At 40.3% G+C, this 14,869-nt stretch overlaps 1 protein-coding gene across 2 annotated transcripts in view; it reads left to right on the forward strand.

The window, feature by feature from the left end:
• The window catches only part of LOC106586197 (spastin), a 34,374-nt gene extending 20,355 nt beyond the window's left edge, over positions 1–14,019 (forward strand). For both annotated transcript variants that reach the window (XM_014173193.2, XM_014173221.2), the window contains 6 exons: positions 24–103; positions 2,913–2,955; positions 3,069–3,148; positions 7,397–7,467; positions 7,569–7,609; positions 13,685–14,019. In XM_014173193.2, coding sequence (XP_014028668.1) covers positions 24–103; positions 2,913–2,955; positions 3,069–3,148; positions 7,397–7,467; positions 7,569–7,609; positions 13,685–13,810 — 441 coding nt within the window. In that variant the 3' untranslated portion in view covers positions 13,811–14,019. The remainder of the gene's footprint in view (positions 1–23; positions 104–2,912; positions 2,956–3,068; positions 3,149–7,396; positions 7,468–7,568; positions 7,610–13,684) is intronic.
• Positions 14,020–14,869: the final 850 nt, after the last annotated feature.

Below are 14,869 nucleotides of genomic sequence, written 5' to 3' on the forward strand. Positions count from 1 at the left end.
TATTTATTTGGGTGTGTGTTTAGGTGCAATCTGGTGGGGATGAGCGGGTGTTGGTGATGGGAGCCACCAACAGACCTCAGGAGCTGGACGAGGCTGTTCTTAGGTACTGTAGGCCAGTGTGGCTGGGGCAGGGGATGCCCAGTTTGTTTTAGTAAGCCAGGGTTGTATTCAGTAGGACACAAGTTATTGCAATGGAAAACATGCTAATTTTTCAGGTAGTACCTCCCTACCCGTTTCATAAGTTTTTGTGTGCCTACTGAACACAACCCAGGTTTACTTTTCAGTGAGGTCTCTCTGCCACAAGGTAGCACTGTTAAAGGGCAACTCCGCCACATTTAACATTTGGTTTGTTATTATGAAGTATTTAGTGATGTCATAAACACAGTTTGAGTGTAATTTTGTGATTTCATGGCTATTGACTGTTTAGTGATGAGCAAAACTGGAAATTGCTTCTGTTTTTTTCAAGTAGGATCCCTGCGATGACAATATAGACAGTCATTTTCAGCTATCTATGGTGCTCCTGAATGGCACAGCAGTCTAAGGCACTGCAAGAGTGCAAGAGGCGTCACTACATTCCCTAGTTCGTATCCAGGCTGAATCACATCCGGCCGTGATTGGGAGTCCCAAAGGGCGGCGCACAATTGGCCCAGTGTTCTTAACTGACTTGCCTGGTTAAATAAAATATATATATATTTATGGAACATGATCTTATTGGAACTCCCTGCTATGTGTTGCTCTGTTTGTCTTGGTCTAATACAGCCAATGTAGGCCATTGGACCAATATTTATTTTCTATAAATAATATATTATTTGGAACTCAGTCGGTGTCTCAACTTACTGTTGAGAGTTAGAATAATATAATTGTTTTATTTGGTTTTATTTGGTTGTGCATCAGCTGTCACTAAATTAGTACGTCAGCTTAAACGTTTTTGATTGGTAAGTTAGTCTAGCGGCCAGCTATCTAAACTTGTAGTAAGCATGGTCAAATTACCGCCCGGGTGGGGCCCTTTGATCATCAGTTATCATATTAAAAACTGCAAACATTTGCCTCCACCCTATGGCAAAATGTGTAGAATTGCAGGAAATTAGCTGTAAAACTGCACATTTTTCTCTCTGTCTCATGGCAAAATGTGTAGAATTGTATGAAGTGAGTTACAAAATTGCAAAATCTTCTCTCTGCCTCCAAAAAATGAACTTCAAAACGTAAATTTCTCTTCGCTGTCATGAGGAGGCCGTTAAAATGTTTTGCTCGCAAGGTGACGCTCAAAAACCTATGGAATGATCTTTGTAGTTGGCTTACTCCAATATTTTTCTGTTGTTCAAGGCTCGAACTACCATGATTCCATTTGGCAAAACCACTCTGGCCATCACCGATGAAGTTGCATCTCCAGTGGCCATTGCGCCCTTTCCAAATAGCCTATATTTTTGCAGTGGATTACTTGTAAATTTCATACTTTTTATTCGTTTTAATAGGCCTACAGTGTTATTGGATGGTTCCTTGGACAGTCGCTAAGGCTGTATTTGGCTGTTATTGTTAAACACTATTTCAGATGCAGCAGGGTTAGCTACTTAGCCATGAGAGACTAGGATTCCATAGTGATTTGCCTGTAAATGTCTTAATAAATGTTCTAACATGTTGTTTGGACATTTGTTTAAGACAGTCGTTAAGTTTGACTCGACTGTGCTTGTTGGAAAAACTTATTTTGGATGTAGAAGTTGGGCTAGCTAGCATACTTGTTAACCATCAGATACGGTAACTTATGGTTAGCATTTGTTAGCATCTAAGTTAGATTTTCTTTTGTAATGCAGGTGATTGGTGACAATGACATTAACATATATTCAGAATTATATTCATGCAAGCATTATAATAATATTATTACAACCCAAAAGGAATGTGAAATGCACTTAACTTATGATAAGCTTCATCTGGGTTTACTAGCCAGCTAAGCTAACTGCAGACTAGGCAGAGTATTGCATCGTGGGAGGTGAAATCCACCCTGGAAAGAGTAGTACATTTTTAACTTTTTATTTGTACTTTAAGTTTATTTTATAATTTTTTAGCTAATATATTCTTACTTTAAATTTTTTTAATGCATTGTTGGTTTAAGTAAGCATTCGGCACGTGACAAATAAAATGTGATTTATTTATACTGTAGACGAGGGCAATGCAATGCAGAGGCTTCAAAAATGAGGAATCAGGCAGTATGACTAACAAAAAATGATAAAACATCAATGTGTATCAAATCCCACAGTAGTTCATATACACTGTGTGCAACTTAGACCAAATTATGTTTTGTACAAACATTCTTTGGTCTAAGTTGAACACCCTTTTGCACTCAGAACAGCCTGAATTCGTCCGGGCATGGACTCTACAAGGTGTCAAGTGTTCCACAGGGATGCTGGCCCATGTTGACTCCAATGCTTCCCACAGTTGTCAAGTTGGCTTGATGTCCTTTGGGTGGTGGACCATTCTTAATACACACGGGAAACTGTTGTGTGAAAAACCCAGCAGCGTTGCAGTTCTTGACACGGTCAAACCTGTGCGCCTGGCACTTACTACCATACCCCATACAAAGGTACTTAAATCTTTTGTATTTCCCATTCACCCTCTGAATGGCACTCATACACAATCCATGTTTCAATTGTCTCGAGGCTTAAAAATCCTTTAACCTGTATCCTTCCCTTAATCTACACTGATTGAAGTGGATTTAACAAGTGACATCAATAAGGGATCAAAGCTTTCATCTGGATTCACCTGGTCAGTCTGTCATGGAAAGAGCAGGTGTTCCTAAAGTTTTGTACACTCGGTGTATCCTAACAGCATAATAACTGGTTATAAAGTGGTGGAATTGTCATTTAAGTCTTCAAGGCATACCCAATGGTAACATGTTCTCAAACTGTTTCTATTAACAGGCGATTTGCAAAACGGGTGTACGTGGCTTTACCAACAGAAGAGGTATGTTAAGAAACCTATTAATTCCATTTACAATTGTAGCCATACAGTAAACAAATCACATTCCCCCATACAATTTCCCTGCAAAATTCTATATAATTGTGTGTTGTGTATAGACACGGCTAAAACTGGTCAAGAACCTTTTGGAGAAGCACGGGAATCCTCTCGCACAGAAAGAACTGTCACAGCTAGCCAGGTAAACTGACTTGGAAACCTACCTAATATGTTTTGTGCTTTTAGATATCCTTTACCATGGTATGAATGAACTTTGTACAATAGTTAGTTGATAGATGATATCATGATCTATGGCTATATCTAATGCTCTATCTTTATAATATAAAATGCTTTGTTCTCTGTAATCCTTTCAAAATGATGGATAAATAAAGAGATGCCAATAGATATATTTAATATATAGAGAAAAATAGAGACAATGTTATATTTGAAAGGTTTGCTATCTCTCTATGCTTTCAGAATGACATACAGATATACATTCACGTTTACAATTATTGGCAACCTCGATAAAGATGAGCAAAACTATGTTATTGTATGCTAATACAATTGCTCAGAGAAAGATTTTCTATAACGAGTAATCTAAAAAAGATAGTTTTCAATACTCCGGCACCCTCCCCTTGCGAGGATAATGGTACTTTATTTAAACATTTTTTTATTTATTTTACTAGGCAAGTCAGTTAAGAACAAATTCTTATTTACAATGACGGCCTACCCCAGCCAAACCTGGACGACGCTGGGCCAATTGTGCGCCGCCCTATGGGACTGAGCCTTTTTCTCAAATGTTTTATGAGATTGAAGAACACCAGTGGCGACCCTTCATTCAGAGCAGGTGGGGCTGATTTGAGCCCCACATGTTTAGCAGTTTTGAAAATATATATTAGAAATATATTTTTGGGGGGGCTTGCCTGTTTTGCATGTTATTTTGGCATTAATACGTGTCACATATCAGTTTGCAAACAATGTAAAAAATATATGTAAGTCATTACATTTACATCATTTAGCAGACGCTCTTATCCAGAGCGACTTACAAATTGGTGCATTCACCTTATGATATCCAGTGGAACAACCACTTTACAATAGTACATCTATATATTTTTTGGGGGGTAGAAGGATTACTTTATCCTATCCCAGGTATTCCTTAAAGAGGTGGGGTTTCAGGTGTCTCCGGAAGGTGGTGATTGACTCCGCTGTCCTGGCGTCGTGAGGGAGCTTGTTCCACCATTGGGGTGCCAGAGCAGCGAACAGTTTTGACTGGGCTGAGCAGGAACTGTGCTTCCTCAGAGGTAGGGGGGCCAGCAGGCCAGAGGTGGATGAACGCAGTGCCCTTGTTTGGGTGTAGGGCCTGATCAGAGCCTGAAGGTATGGAGGTGCCGTTCCCTTCACAGCTCCGTAGGCAATCACCATGGTCTTGTAGCGGATGCGAGCTTCAACTGGAAGCCAGTGGAGAGAGCGGAGGAGCGGGGTGACGTGAGAGAACTTGGGAAGGTTGAACACCAGATGGGCTGCGGCGTTCTGGATGAGTTGTAGGGGTTTAATGGCACAGGCAGGGAGCCCAGCCAACAGCGAGTTGCAGTAGTCCAGACGGGAGATGACAAGTGCCTGGATTAGGACCTGCACTGCTTCCTGTGTGAGGCAGGGTCGTACTCTGCGAATGTTGTAGAGCATGAACCTACAGGATTGGGTCACCGCCTTGATGTTAGTGGAGAACGACAGGGTGTTGTCCAGGATCACGCCAAGGTTCTTAGCACTCTGGGAGGAGGACACAAGGGAGTTGTCAACCGTGATGGCGAGATCATGGAACGGGCAGTCCTTCCCCGGGAGGAAGAGCAGCTCCGTCTTGCCGAGGTTCAGCTTGAGGTGGTGATCCGTCATCCACACTGATATGTCTGACAGACATGCAGAGATGCGATTCGCCGCCTGGTTATATTTTTACATGCGTGTTACCTCATTGTTATACCCCATTGAACCAAGATGCCATGGAAGGCCACAATACAGTTCCTTAAAATGAGATTAATTAAGAGTAGAATGTAAATGCAGATAGAATTTTGTATGATTTGATAAACATATTTAGGGTTGCCAATCATTTTGACACCAACCTGTCTTATAAAATTAATATTAATGATATATATATATATATATGGGTCAGTCATGGTGTGGGGTGGCATTTCTTTGGGGGGCCGCACAGCCCTCCATGTCCTTGCCAGAGGTAGCCTGACGCCATTAGGTACCGAGATGAGATCCTCAGACCCCTTGTGAGACCATATGCTGGTGCGGTTGGCCCTGGGTTCCTCCTAATGCAAGACAATGCTAGACCTCATGTGGCTGGAGTGTGTCAGCAGATCCTGCAAGAGGAAGGCATTGATGCTATGGACTGGCCCGCCCGTTCCCCAGACCTGAATCCAATTGAGCACACCTGGGACATCATGTCTCGCTCCATCCACCAACGCCACGTTGCACCACAGACTGTCCAGGAGTTGGCGGATGCTTTAGTCCAGGTCTGGGAGGAGATCCCCCAGGAGACCATCCGTCACCTCATCAGGAGCATGCCCAGGCGTTGTAGGGAGGTCATACAGGCACGTGGAGGCCACACACACTACTGAGCCTCATTTTGACTTGTGTTAAGGACATTACATCAAAGTTGGATCAGCCTGTAGTGTGGTTTTCCACTTTAATTTTGAGTGTGACTCCAAATCCAGACCTCCATGGGTTGATAAATTGGATTTCCATTGATTATTTTTGTGTGATTTTTGTTCTCAGCACATTCAAATATGTAAAGAAAAAAGTATTTAATAAGATTATTTCATTCATTCTAACGTTTAAGTTCCTTGGTCAGAACATAAGAACATATGAAAGCTGGTGGTTCAATATTCCCAGGTAAGAAGTTTTAGGTTGTAGTTATTATAGGAATTATGACGCATTGACTATCTCTCTCTACCATTTGTATTTCATATACCTTTGACTATTGGATGTTCTTATAAGCACTTTAGTATTGCCAGCCTAATCTCGGGAAGTTGATGGGCTTAAAGTCATAAACAGCTATGTGCTTCAAGCATTGCTAAGAGTTGCTCGCAAACGCATTAAAGTGCTGTTTGAATGAATGCTTACGAGACTGCTGCTGCCTACCACCGCTCAGTCAGACTGCTTTATCAAATCATAGACGAAATTATAATAAACACAGAAATACGAGCCTTTGGTCATTAATATGGTCAAATCCGGAAACTATTATTTCGAAAACAAAACATTTATTCTTTCAGTGAAATACGGAACCATTGCGTATTTTATCGAACAGGTGGCAACCCTATGTCTAAATATTGCTGTTACATTGCACAACCTTCAATGTTATGTCATAATTATGTAAAATTCTGGCAAATTAATTACGGCCTTTGTTAGGAAGAAACACAGTTCGCAACGAGCCAGGCGTCCCAAACGGTTGCACATACCCTGACTCTGCTTGCACTGAATGCAAGAGAAGTGACACAATTTCCATAGTTAATATTGCCTGCTAACATGCATTTATTTTAACTAAATATGCAGGTTTAAAAAAATATATACTTCTGTGTATCGATTTTAAGAAAGGCATTGATGTTTATGGTTAGGTACATTTGTGCAACGAATGTGCTGTTTTCGCAAATGCGCTTTTGTTAAATCATCACCCATTTGGCAAAGTTGAAGTAGGCTGTGATTCAAAGATAAATTAACAGGCACCACATTGATTAGGAGGACAAGCTAGTTAACCTAGTAATATCATCAACCGTGTGTAGTTAACTAGTGATTATGTGAAGATTGATTGTTTTTTATAAGATAAGTTTCGTGCTAGCTAGCAACTTACCTTGGCTCATTGCAGTCACAAGGTCCTTTTGACGCTGCACTCGTGTAACAGGTGGTTAGCCTGCCACGCAGTTTCCTCATGGATTGCAATGTAATCGACATCCAAAAAGGCCGATTACCGATTATGAAAACTTGAAATCGACCCTAATTAATCGGCCATGCCGATTATTCGGTTGCCCTCTAGTAAATTAATAAATAAATAACTTGTTAAACAATCTGAGCAATTTTATTAGTATAATATAAATAACAACTGGAGCACGCAAATATAGCTCAGTATTTGTATTATTTATTTTAGTTGTTTTTGCTAATCTTTATCAAGAGTGACAATTTTGGACCTGACTGTATAGAGATCTAAGAGATAAAATTAAATTCTATTTAACTAGGCAAGACAGTTAAGAACAAATTCTTATTTACCGGGGAAGAGTGGGTTAACTGCCTAGTTCAGGGGCAGAATGACAGATTTTTACCTTGTCAGCTCGTGGATTCGATCCCGCAACCTTTCGGTTACTGGCCCAACGCTCTAACCACTAGGCAATCTGCCGCCCAAACTTAATTTAATATTGTGGTATAATCGAAAAACTTGGAATATGTGTAATCCTTGCAGAATGACAGAAGGCTATTCTGGCAGTGACCTGACCTCTCTGGCCAAAGATGCGTCCCTCGGTCCCATCAGAGGTAAGCGGCACAATTCATTCAAACCTTTGAATCGATACAGCAATTGGTCTCTTTACAAATGTGCCTATTTGTTTCCTAATGCAATCTATTTCAATTCTCAGAGTTGCGTCCAGAACAAGTCAGGAACATGGCCGCAAACGAGGTACGTTTACACTATTCACTGTATACATCACACTAAGGTTGAATAATAAACCAAACACTTCGACCAATCAACCACTTGTATCCCAACTGCCACTTGTCAATATTCCAAAATTCAAAACCCATTTGCAAGCATTGTCTCCTTCTGCGACCTGTTTTGTAGCATGATGCGCTATGAAACAAAACGTCATCTCTTTACTGCAGCACAAAATAGCACCAAAGCAACTCGCCAGTTGACTTAGCCTGCCTGCTCATAGTGCCTGCTAGCTAGTTCTAACGGCTAGCTTCACTGACAAACACAAGGATGGAACTTAACAAGCTAGTGATTTTGGGCACTGATGAACAGCGTGTAGCTTGTCCTTCAATTACAGCATGATGATAAAGTTGTAGACGTGTTCTCATAAATCAGTCTGTAGAACCGCATCTTTCTCTAAACAGTGAGCTGAGCGCAGCAGACTCTATACTGCACTAACTTGTTTTCATGCACTTTTTAAAACTTAAAAAATACTACTCCTTCAAGCACAAAACACCTTAGCTAGATATAAAATTGCAAGACTAAGACCTCGGCAAAAACTTAAAAACAAATGATTATCTTAGATTCATTCTGACAATTTTGAGGGCAAAGTAGTAGTGGCCATGTTGTTGCTAGGTAACGGTATACAATTCATGGATAAAAATTGCTGCCAAGGACACTGAGTCGCCACAGTATGCCCACTCAGTAAAGAGGCTGCCAACGGGTTCAGTGGAACCCTCGTAGACTTGACAACTAGCAATTGAGATTGACACGTGAACGCGCATATTGAGTGATAGTGTTCGGTTTGAGATTCAATGGCTAGTTTTTTTTGTTGCACCTTTATTTAAAAAGGCAAGTCAGTTAAGAACAAATTCTTATTTACAATGACGGCCTAGGAACAGTGGGTTAACTGCCTTGTTCAGGGGCAGAACAACAGATTTTTATTTTGTCAGCTCGGGGATTCGATCTAGCAACCTTCCGGTTACTAGTCCAACGCTCTAGTTGTTGACTACCCTTCGGCAGCCTGTCTACAGAGTGGTCATCCTGTGCCAACTTGGCTCCCTTGGCAGCAAGTTCTACCTATGAATCTTGGCGTGTTATTTATTAGGGCATATTTGGGGTGGGCGATATTTGGGAAAACCTATTCCACGATATGCTACTCCAAATATCTGATATTATCTCACCTATAATTCCATACTGTGCTATTTTTGTGCTTATTTATTATAGTCACATTCTCATAAAAAAAATGCCATACAAGTTTTTTATGAACTTTTATTGAAAAGTGATGCAAAAAAAAAGTGAATCCCTTATAAAAACACTAAACGACCTTAATGTAACATCTAGAGACATCACCTTAACCTTTTCATATAATCATTTTTGAATTAGTCGTAGGGACCAGGGTTTGAGTTAATAATTGCTGGGGTTGAGTGTGCTGACACTTTGTTAAGGTCCCTGGCAAACCAGACGCGACCAGAGCAGACTGACACGGAACCCAAACCGGCTGTGCGCGTGCGCCATCGTGCATAAATTCATTTTGTCCTCCCACACCAAACGCGATCGCGACACGCAGGTTAAAATATCAAAACAAACTGAACCAATTACATTAGTTTGGGGACAGGTCAAAAAGCATTAAACATTTATGGCAATTTAGCTAGCTAGCTTGCACTTGCTAGCTAATTTGTCCTAATTTGTCCTGGGATATAAACATTGAGTTGTTATTTTACCTGAAATGCAGAAGGTCCTCTACTCTGACAATTAATCCACATATCAAACAGTCAACCAAATAATTTCTAGTCATCTCTCCTCCTTCCAGGCTTTTTCTTCTCTGGACTTTATATTGCGATTGGCAACTTTCATAAATTAGGTGCATTACCGCCACTGACCTCGTTCGTCTTTCCGTCTTAGCCCTTGGCAATGCAGACGCTCGTTGGCGCACGCGAGCAGTGTGGGTGCAATATTTCAATAATATATATTTCTAAATTTATTTTGCAACGCTCGCGCACACGATGCGAGCGGTGTAGGCAGGGTATGAGCATTTGATGGAATTCCCTCAAGTCATTAGATGAGGGGATGGGGTGGGAATTGCCCCTTCGCTAAGCCCGCCACAGAATATTTGTGCAACCAATCATAGCGCTCCGTTGGATAGCAACCATCACTAACCAGAATCCAGTCCGACCAGGTCACATTTGAAATGCAAGGAAGCCAATGAATGCCGTTGCAAAAACAGAGTTTTCATCAACAAATAAATTGTTGAAATAAATTGTTTAAATGGCTAAATTATTTCAGTGCACCAGGGGTACTTACGATTGTGATTCCTGAAATGCAGAGCCTGTTGGACTTGTTTTAGAATCTGAAATTATACTTTTGTTCCGTTGTTTTCTAGCTGGTTAGCTAGCTGCACTTACCATCATTGAAAACACTGCTAACGCTAGTTAGCGAGCCAGTTAATTATAGCTTGTGTCCTCCAAATGTATGTTAGCTAGCTATATTATGAATATAACTCATCTGCTGTCGACATCAGGATACAATTTGAACTGGAGACAGCGTCCAAGATGGCCGACCGTTGTTTTCAACGTAATCTACTCCCGTTCGCAAATGCTGTTTCGTGGTCGCTGCCATCTGTTTTATAGAGCCGATAACACCTGCGCATTAGCACTCAGTGGTGGAAAAAGTACCCAGTTGTCACCCAGTAAAATGCTACTTGAATGAAACTTTTAATGTATTTGGTTTTAAATAAACAGTACTTAAGTATATTTTAGCAATTACATTTATGTATCAAAAGTAAAAGTATTAATAATTTCAAATTCCTTATATTAAGCAAACCAGACAGCACCAAAGAAAAGAAACGGAGAGCCAGGGGCACACTCAAACACTCAGACATCATTTACAAACAAAGCATGTTTTTTTAGTGAGTCCGCCAGATCAGAGGCAGTAGAGATGACCAATGAGGTTCTCTTGATAAGTGCATGAATTTGACCATTTTCCTGTCCTGCTGAGCATTAAAAATGTAATGAGTACTTTTGGGTGTCAGGGAAAATGTATGGAGTAAAAAGTACATTTTATTTTCTTTAGGAATGTAGTGAAGTAAAAGTTATAAATAGTTGAGCCCAAAAGCATGAGTGGAAGTAGGGATAATGCGCATCTTATGACTCAACAAATACAGCAAAACGCTGATGTTTTTATGAGTAAGTTCATGTTTGTTGTTATTCAGCGCTGTCAACATGTTGTTCAACACTTTTATAAGCTATAAAATGAGCTACAACCAGCACTGCAGCTGCAATGAATGAGTATAGCAAAGTGTTTCGATAAGCTTGCGGTGTTATTAGCGACTTGTCTCTTTTTTTTTTTTTTTAATCAAGTAATATTTCACTTTATCTGGACACCGGATTAATAACATTAATTGGTGCATGATGCAGAAATAATGCAGTGTGACTTGAGTTTCGCATTCAGCTGGAAGACAGTGTCCTCTTTTCTCAGTGGAGGGAGGGAGAGGCAGCCTCACCACTGCTTGAACTCTTGGGCCTGAATGCCAAGCGTCACGTCTGGAGGAAACCTGGCACCATCCCTATGGTGAAGCATGGTGACGGCAGCATCATGCTGTGAGTTATGTTTTTCAGCAGCCGGGACTGGCAGACTAGTCAGGATCAAGGAAAAGATTAACAGAGGAAAGTACAGAGAGATCCTTAATGAAAACCTGCTCCAGAGCGCTTGGGACCTCAGACTGGGGTGAAGTTTCACCTTCTAACAGGACAACGCCCCTAAGCACACAGCCAATAGCTGTGCATCCAACCTGACAGAGCTTGAGAGGATCTGCAGAGAAGAATGGGATAATCTCCCCAACAATAGGTGTGCCAAGCTTGTAGCTTCATACCCAAGAAGACTCAAGGCTGTAATCGTTGCCAAAGGTGCTTCAACAAAGAACTGAGTAAAGGGTCTGAATACTTATGTAAATGTAATATTTCAGTTTTTTATTTTGAATAAATTAGCAGAAATGTCTCAACCTGTTTTTGCTTTGTCGTTATGAGGTATTGTGTGTAGATTGAGGATGGACAAAAATAATAATACATTTTAGAATACGGCTGTAACGTAACAAAATGTGGAAAAAGTCAAGGGGTCTGAGTACTTTCCAAAGGCACTGTATATGATCACACTGGTAATAGATCATTTGTTGTATTACTTGTGAGCATTATAATTAGCTTATTTTACTGCACTGTGATGGCCTGCGTCTGATGGTCAGTCTGAGGAGGAGAGAGCAGCGGTGAGGCTGCCTCACCCAACTCACCGTCCCTCCGCTTTCCCGCTGCATTATTTCTGCCTCATGCAGCAATTTATGTTGTTACTCCTATGAAATATTCCTCAATATTATAAAGGACACAAGCCGCTAATAATAACACAAAGTTATCGAAACCCTTTGCTATACTCATTCATTGCAGCTGCAGTGCTGGTTGTAGCATGAGTGGCACTAGGGATAATGCATATTTTATGGCTTAAGAAAGTGTTGGACAAAGTGCTGAATAACAACTTGCACATTAACTTATAAAAACAGCAGCTCTTTACTGTATCCATTGAGTCAATTCTTGTCATGGTTTTAAAAGTTTAGAAATATCACTATCAACTTTGCTGAAGATTCTTTTTTACAGCCTATGGCTCCAGGAAACTGCCGATAAGGTGGTTCAAAACCCTGAAATGGTTCAGAATGGGAACACTTTGCCTTCCCGGTGATAGGGCTGCTGAATCAAGTCCACCGACCGCCAACGGCGCTAAACTGAAAAAAGTATTAATAGGAACGCAATGTTTTTATCGTTGTTGTTTTTTTCAGAAATATTTGGTGATCGACTACAAATGCCTTGGAGATCGTGGTTGGTGACCACTGCTCTATATAAACTATATTTGACTACCTCAAGTATTTGAAAAGTTTGTATTTTAAAATAATAACTATTTTCTTCCTAGGTCTGGATGGGTTATTAGTAGCATGAACAGTATTGCCAACTATATATATATATATAATATATTTTTGGTCAGAATTGCTATTTGTTGCTTGATATATATATATATATATATATGTATGTATGTATATGTGTGTGTATGTATATATATGTGTGTATATGTGTGTATATGTGTGTATATGTATATATATGTGTGTATATGTGTATATGTGTGTATATATGTATATATGTATGTATATATATGTATGTATATATATATATATATATGTATATATGTGTGTGTGTGTGTGTGTGTGTATATATATGTGTGTGTATATATATATATATATATATATATATGTGTGTGTGTGTGTGTGTGTGTGTGTGTATATATATATATATATATATATATATGTGTGTGTGTGTGTGTGTGTGTGTATGTATATGTATATATATGTGTGTGTGTGTGTGTGTGTGTGTCACAAAAGTAGTGCACTGGGCCTTTACTAGTCCTGTATTGGTGGACCAATAATGCTGTCTGTAGCAAATCTTCCAGCAGCTATGACTCTTTCTGAGCCTCTAGATGCCTCAGCACAGTGAGTCTGACATAATGGATCCTAGTCCCGTCCTTCTTCAGACTCATTCCTTCAAGTTGGCCCCTTCTTCCTTAAACTTGCTGCGGCGGTGGTGTTGCAACAGGCAAGCTCAAGTATTTGCAGCATTCACAATGTGCATCATTCACAAAGTGAAATATATACTTTTAATGAAAAACCCTGCCTGTTTATATATCGTCCCAACTAAGTGTCTTCCGCTGTCTGTGTTGTCCATCTTGTCTTACTTTTTTTTTTTTATCCCTGCACCCTCCCCCACAGGAGGCCTTTTGCCCCTTGCAAGGCCATCGTTGTAAATAAGAATTTGTTCGTAATCGACAGCCTGGTAAAATAAAAGTTACATCTTTTTAATAACTCTTAATGATTGCAAAACTTTTTTCTACAGAAGATGAAAACGAGCGCTTCTCATTGGACAGGTTCAGGTGTTCCCTCACAGTTTCAGTCGGTTTTCTTACGTTTGCTGTGAATGAATGAACCACCCTGCTGTTGTTGCACTCTTCATCACTGTAGTGTTCTGTGCCTTTGTGCAGGTGAGGAATATCAGGTTCTCTGATTTCGTGGAGTCACTGAAGAAGATCAAGAGGAGTGTCGGACCACAAACGCTGGACCTGTATGTGCGCTGGAACAAGGACTATGGGGACACCACTGGTGTATGAGACAAGAGGGGACACATACAGTCTCTGTCCTAACCCTGAACCTCCATTGAGGCAGTGGATTGAAGTGTTTTGAACAGAGGTGTTATTGTTTTACTTTAACTCTTAAGGTCATAGGACTGTTCGAATAAACTATTTGTGTGTTATGATACAGCTGTTGTCTTCCAAACTATTATAGTCAGTGATTTTATAAATAAATACATATAAATATCTTTCAATTTGAAATTATTAATAAAATGGTACATTGAGACAAGGCACATGTACAGTGCATTCAGAAAGTATTCAGACCCCTTAGCTTTTTCCACATTTTGTTATGTTAGCCTTATTATTATATTTTTAATTCCCTTTTCAATCTAAACACAATACCCCATGATGACAAAGTAAACACAGGTTTTTAGAAATGATTGCAAATTTATAAAAGTAAAGTAAAAATATAACATTTACATAAGTATTCAGACCCTTTACTCAGTACATTGTTGAAGCACCTTTGGTAGCGATTACAGCCTTGTCTTCTTTGTATGACGCTACAAGCTTGGCACACCTGTATTTGGGTTAGTTTCTCCAATTCTTCTCTGTCAGGTTGGATGGGGAGCGTTGCTGCACAGCTATTTATAAGTTTCTCCAGAGATGTTCGATCGAGTTCAAGACCAGACTCTGGCTGGGCCACTCAAGGACATTCAGAGACTTGTCCTGAAGCCACTCTTGCGTTGCTTTGGCTGTGTGTTTTGAGTTGTTGTACTGTTGGAAGGTGAACCTTCGCACCAGTCTGGTGCCAGGTTTCCTCTAGACGCGACGCTTGGTATTCATGCCAAACAGTTCAATCTTGGTTTCATCAGACCAGAGAATCTTGTTTCTCATGGTCTGAGAGTCCTTTAGGTGCCTTTTGGCAAACTCCAAGCGGGCAGTCATGTGCCTTTTACTGAGGAGTGGCTTCAGTCTGGCGACTACCATAAAGGCCTGATTGGTGGAGTGCTCCAGAGATGGTTTTCCTTCTGGAAGGTTCTCCAATCTCCACAGAGGAACTCTGGAGCTTTGTCAGAGTGACCATCGGGTTCTTCGTCA

Source organism: Salmo salar, chromosome ssa02 (assembly GCF_905237065.1).
Source record: "Salmo salar chromosome ssa02, Ssal_v3.1, whole genome shotgun sequence".
NCBI classification, from domain to species: Eukaryota; Metazoa; Chordata; class Actinopteri; order Salmoniformes; family Salmonidae; genus Salmo; species Salmo salar.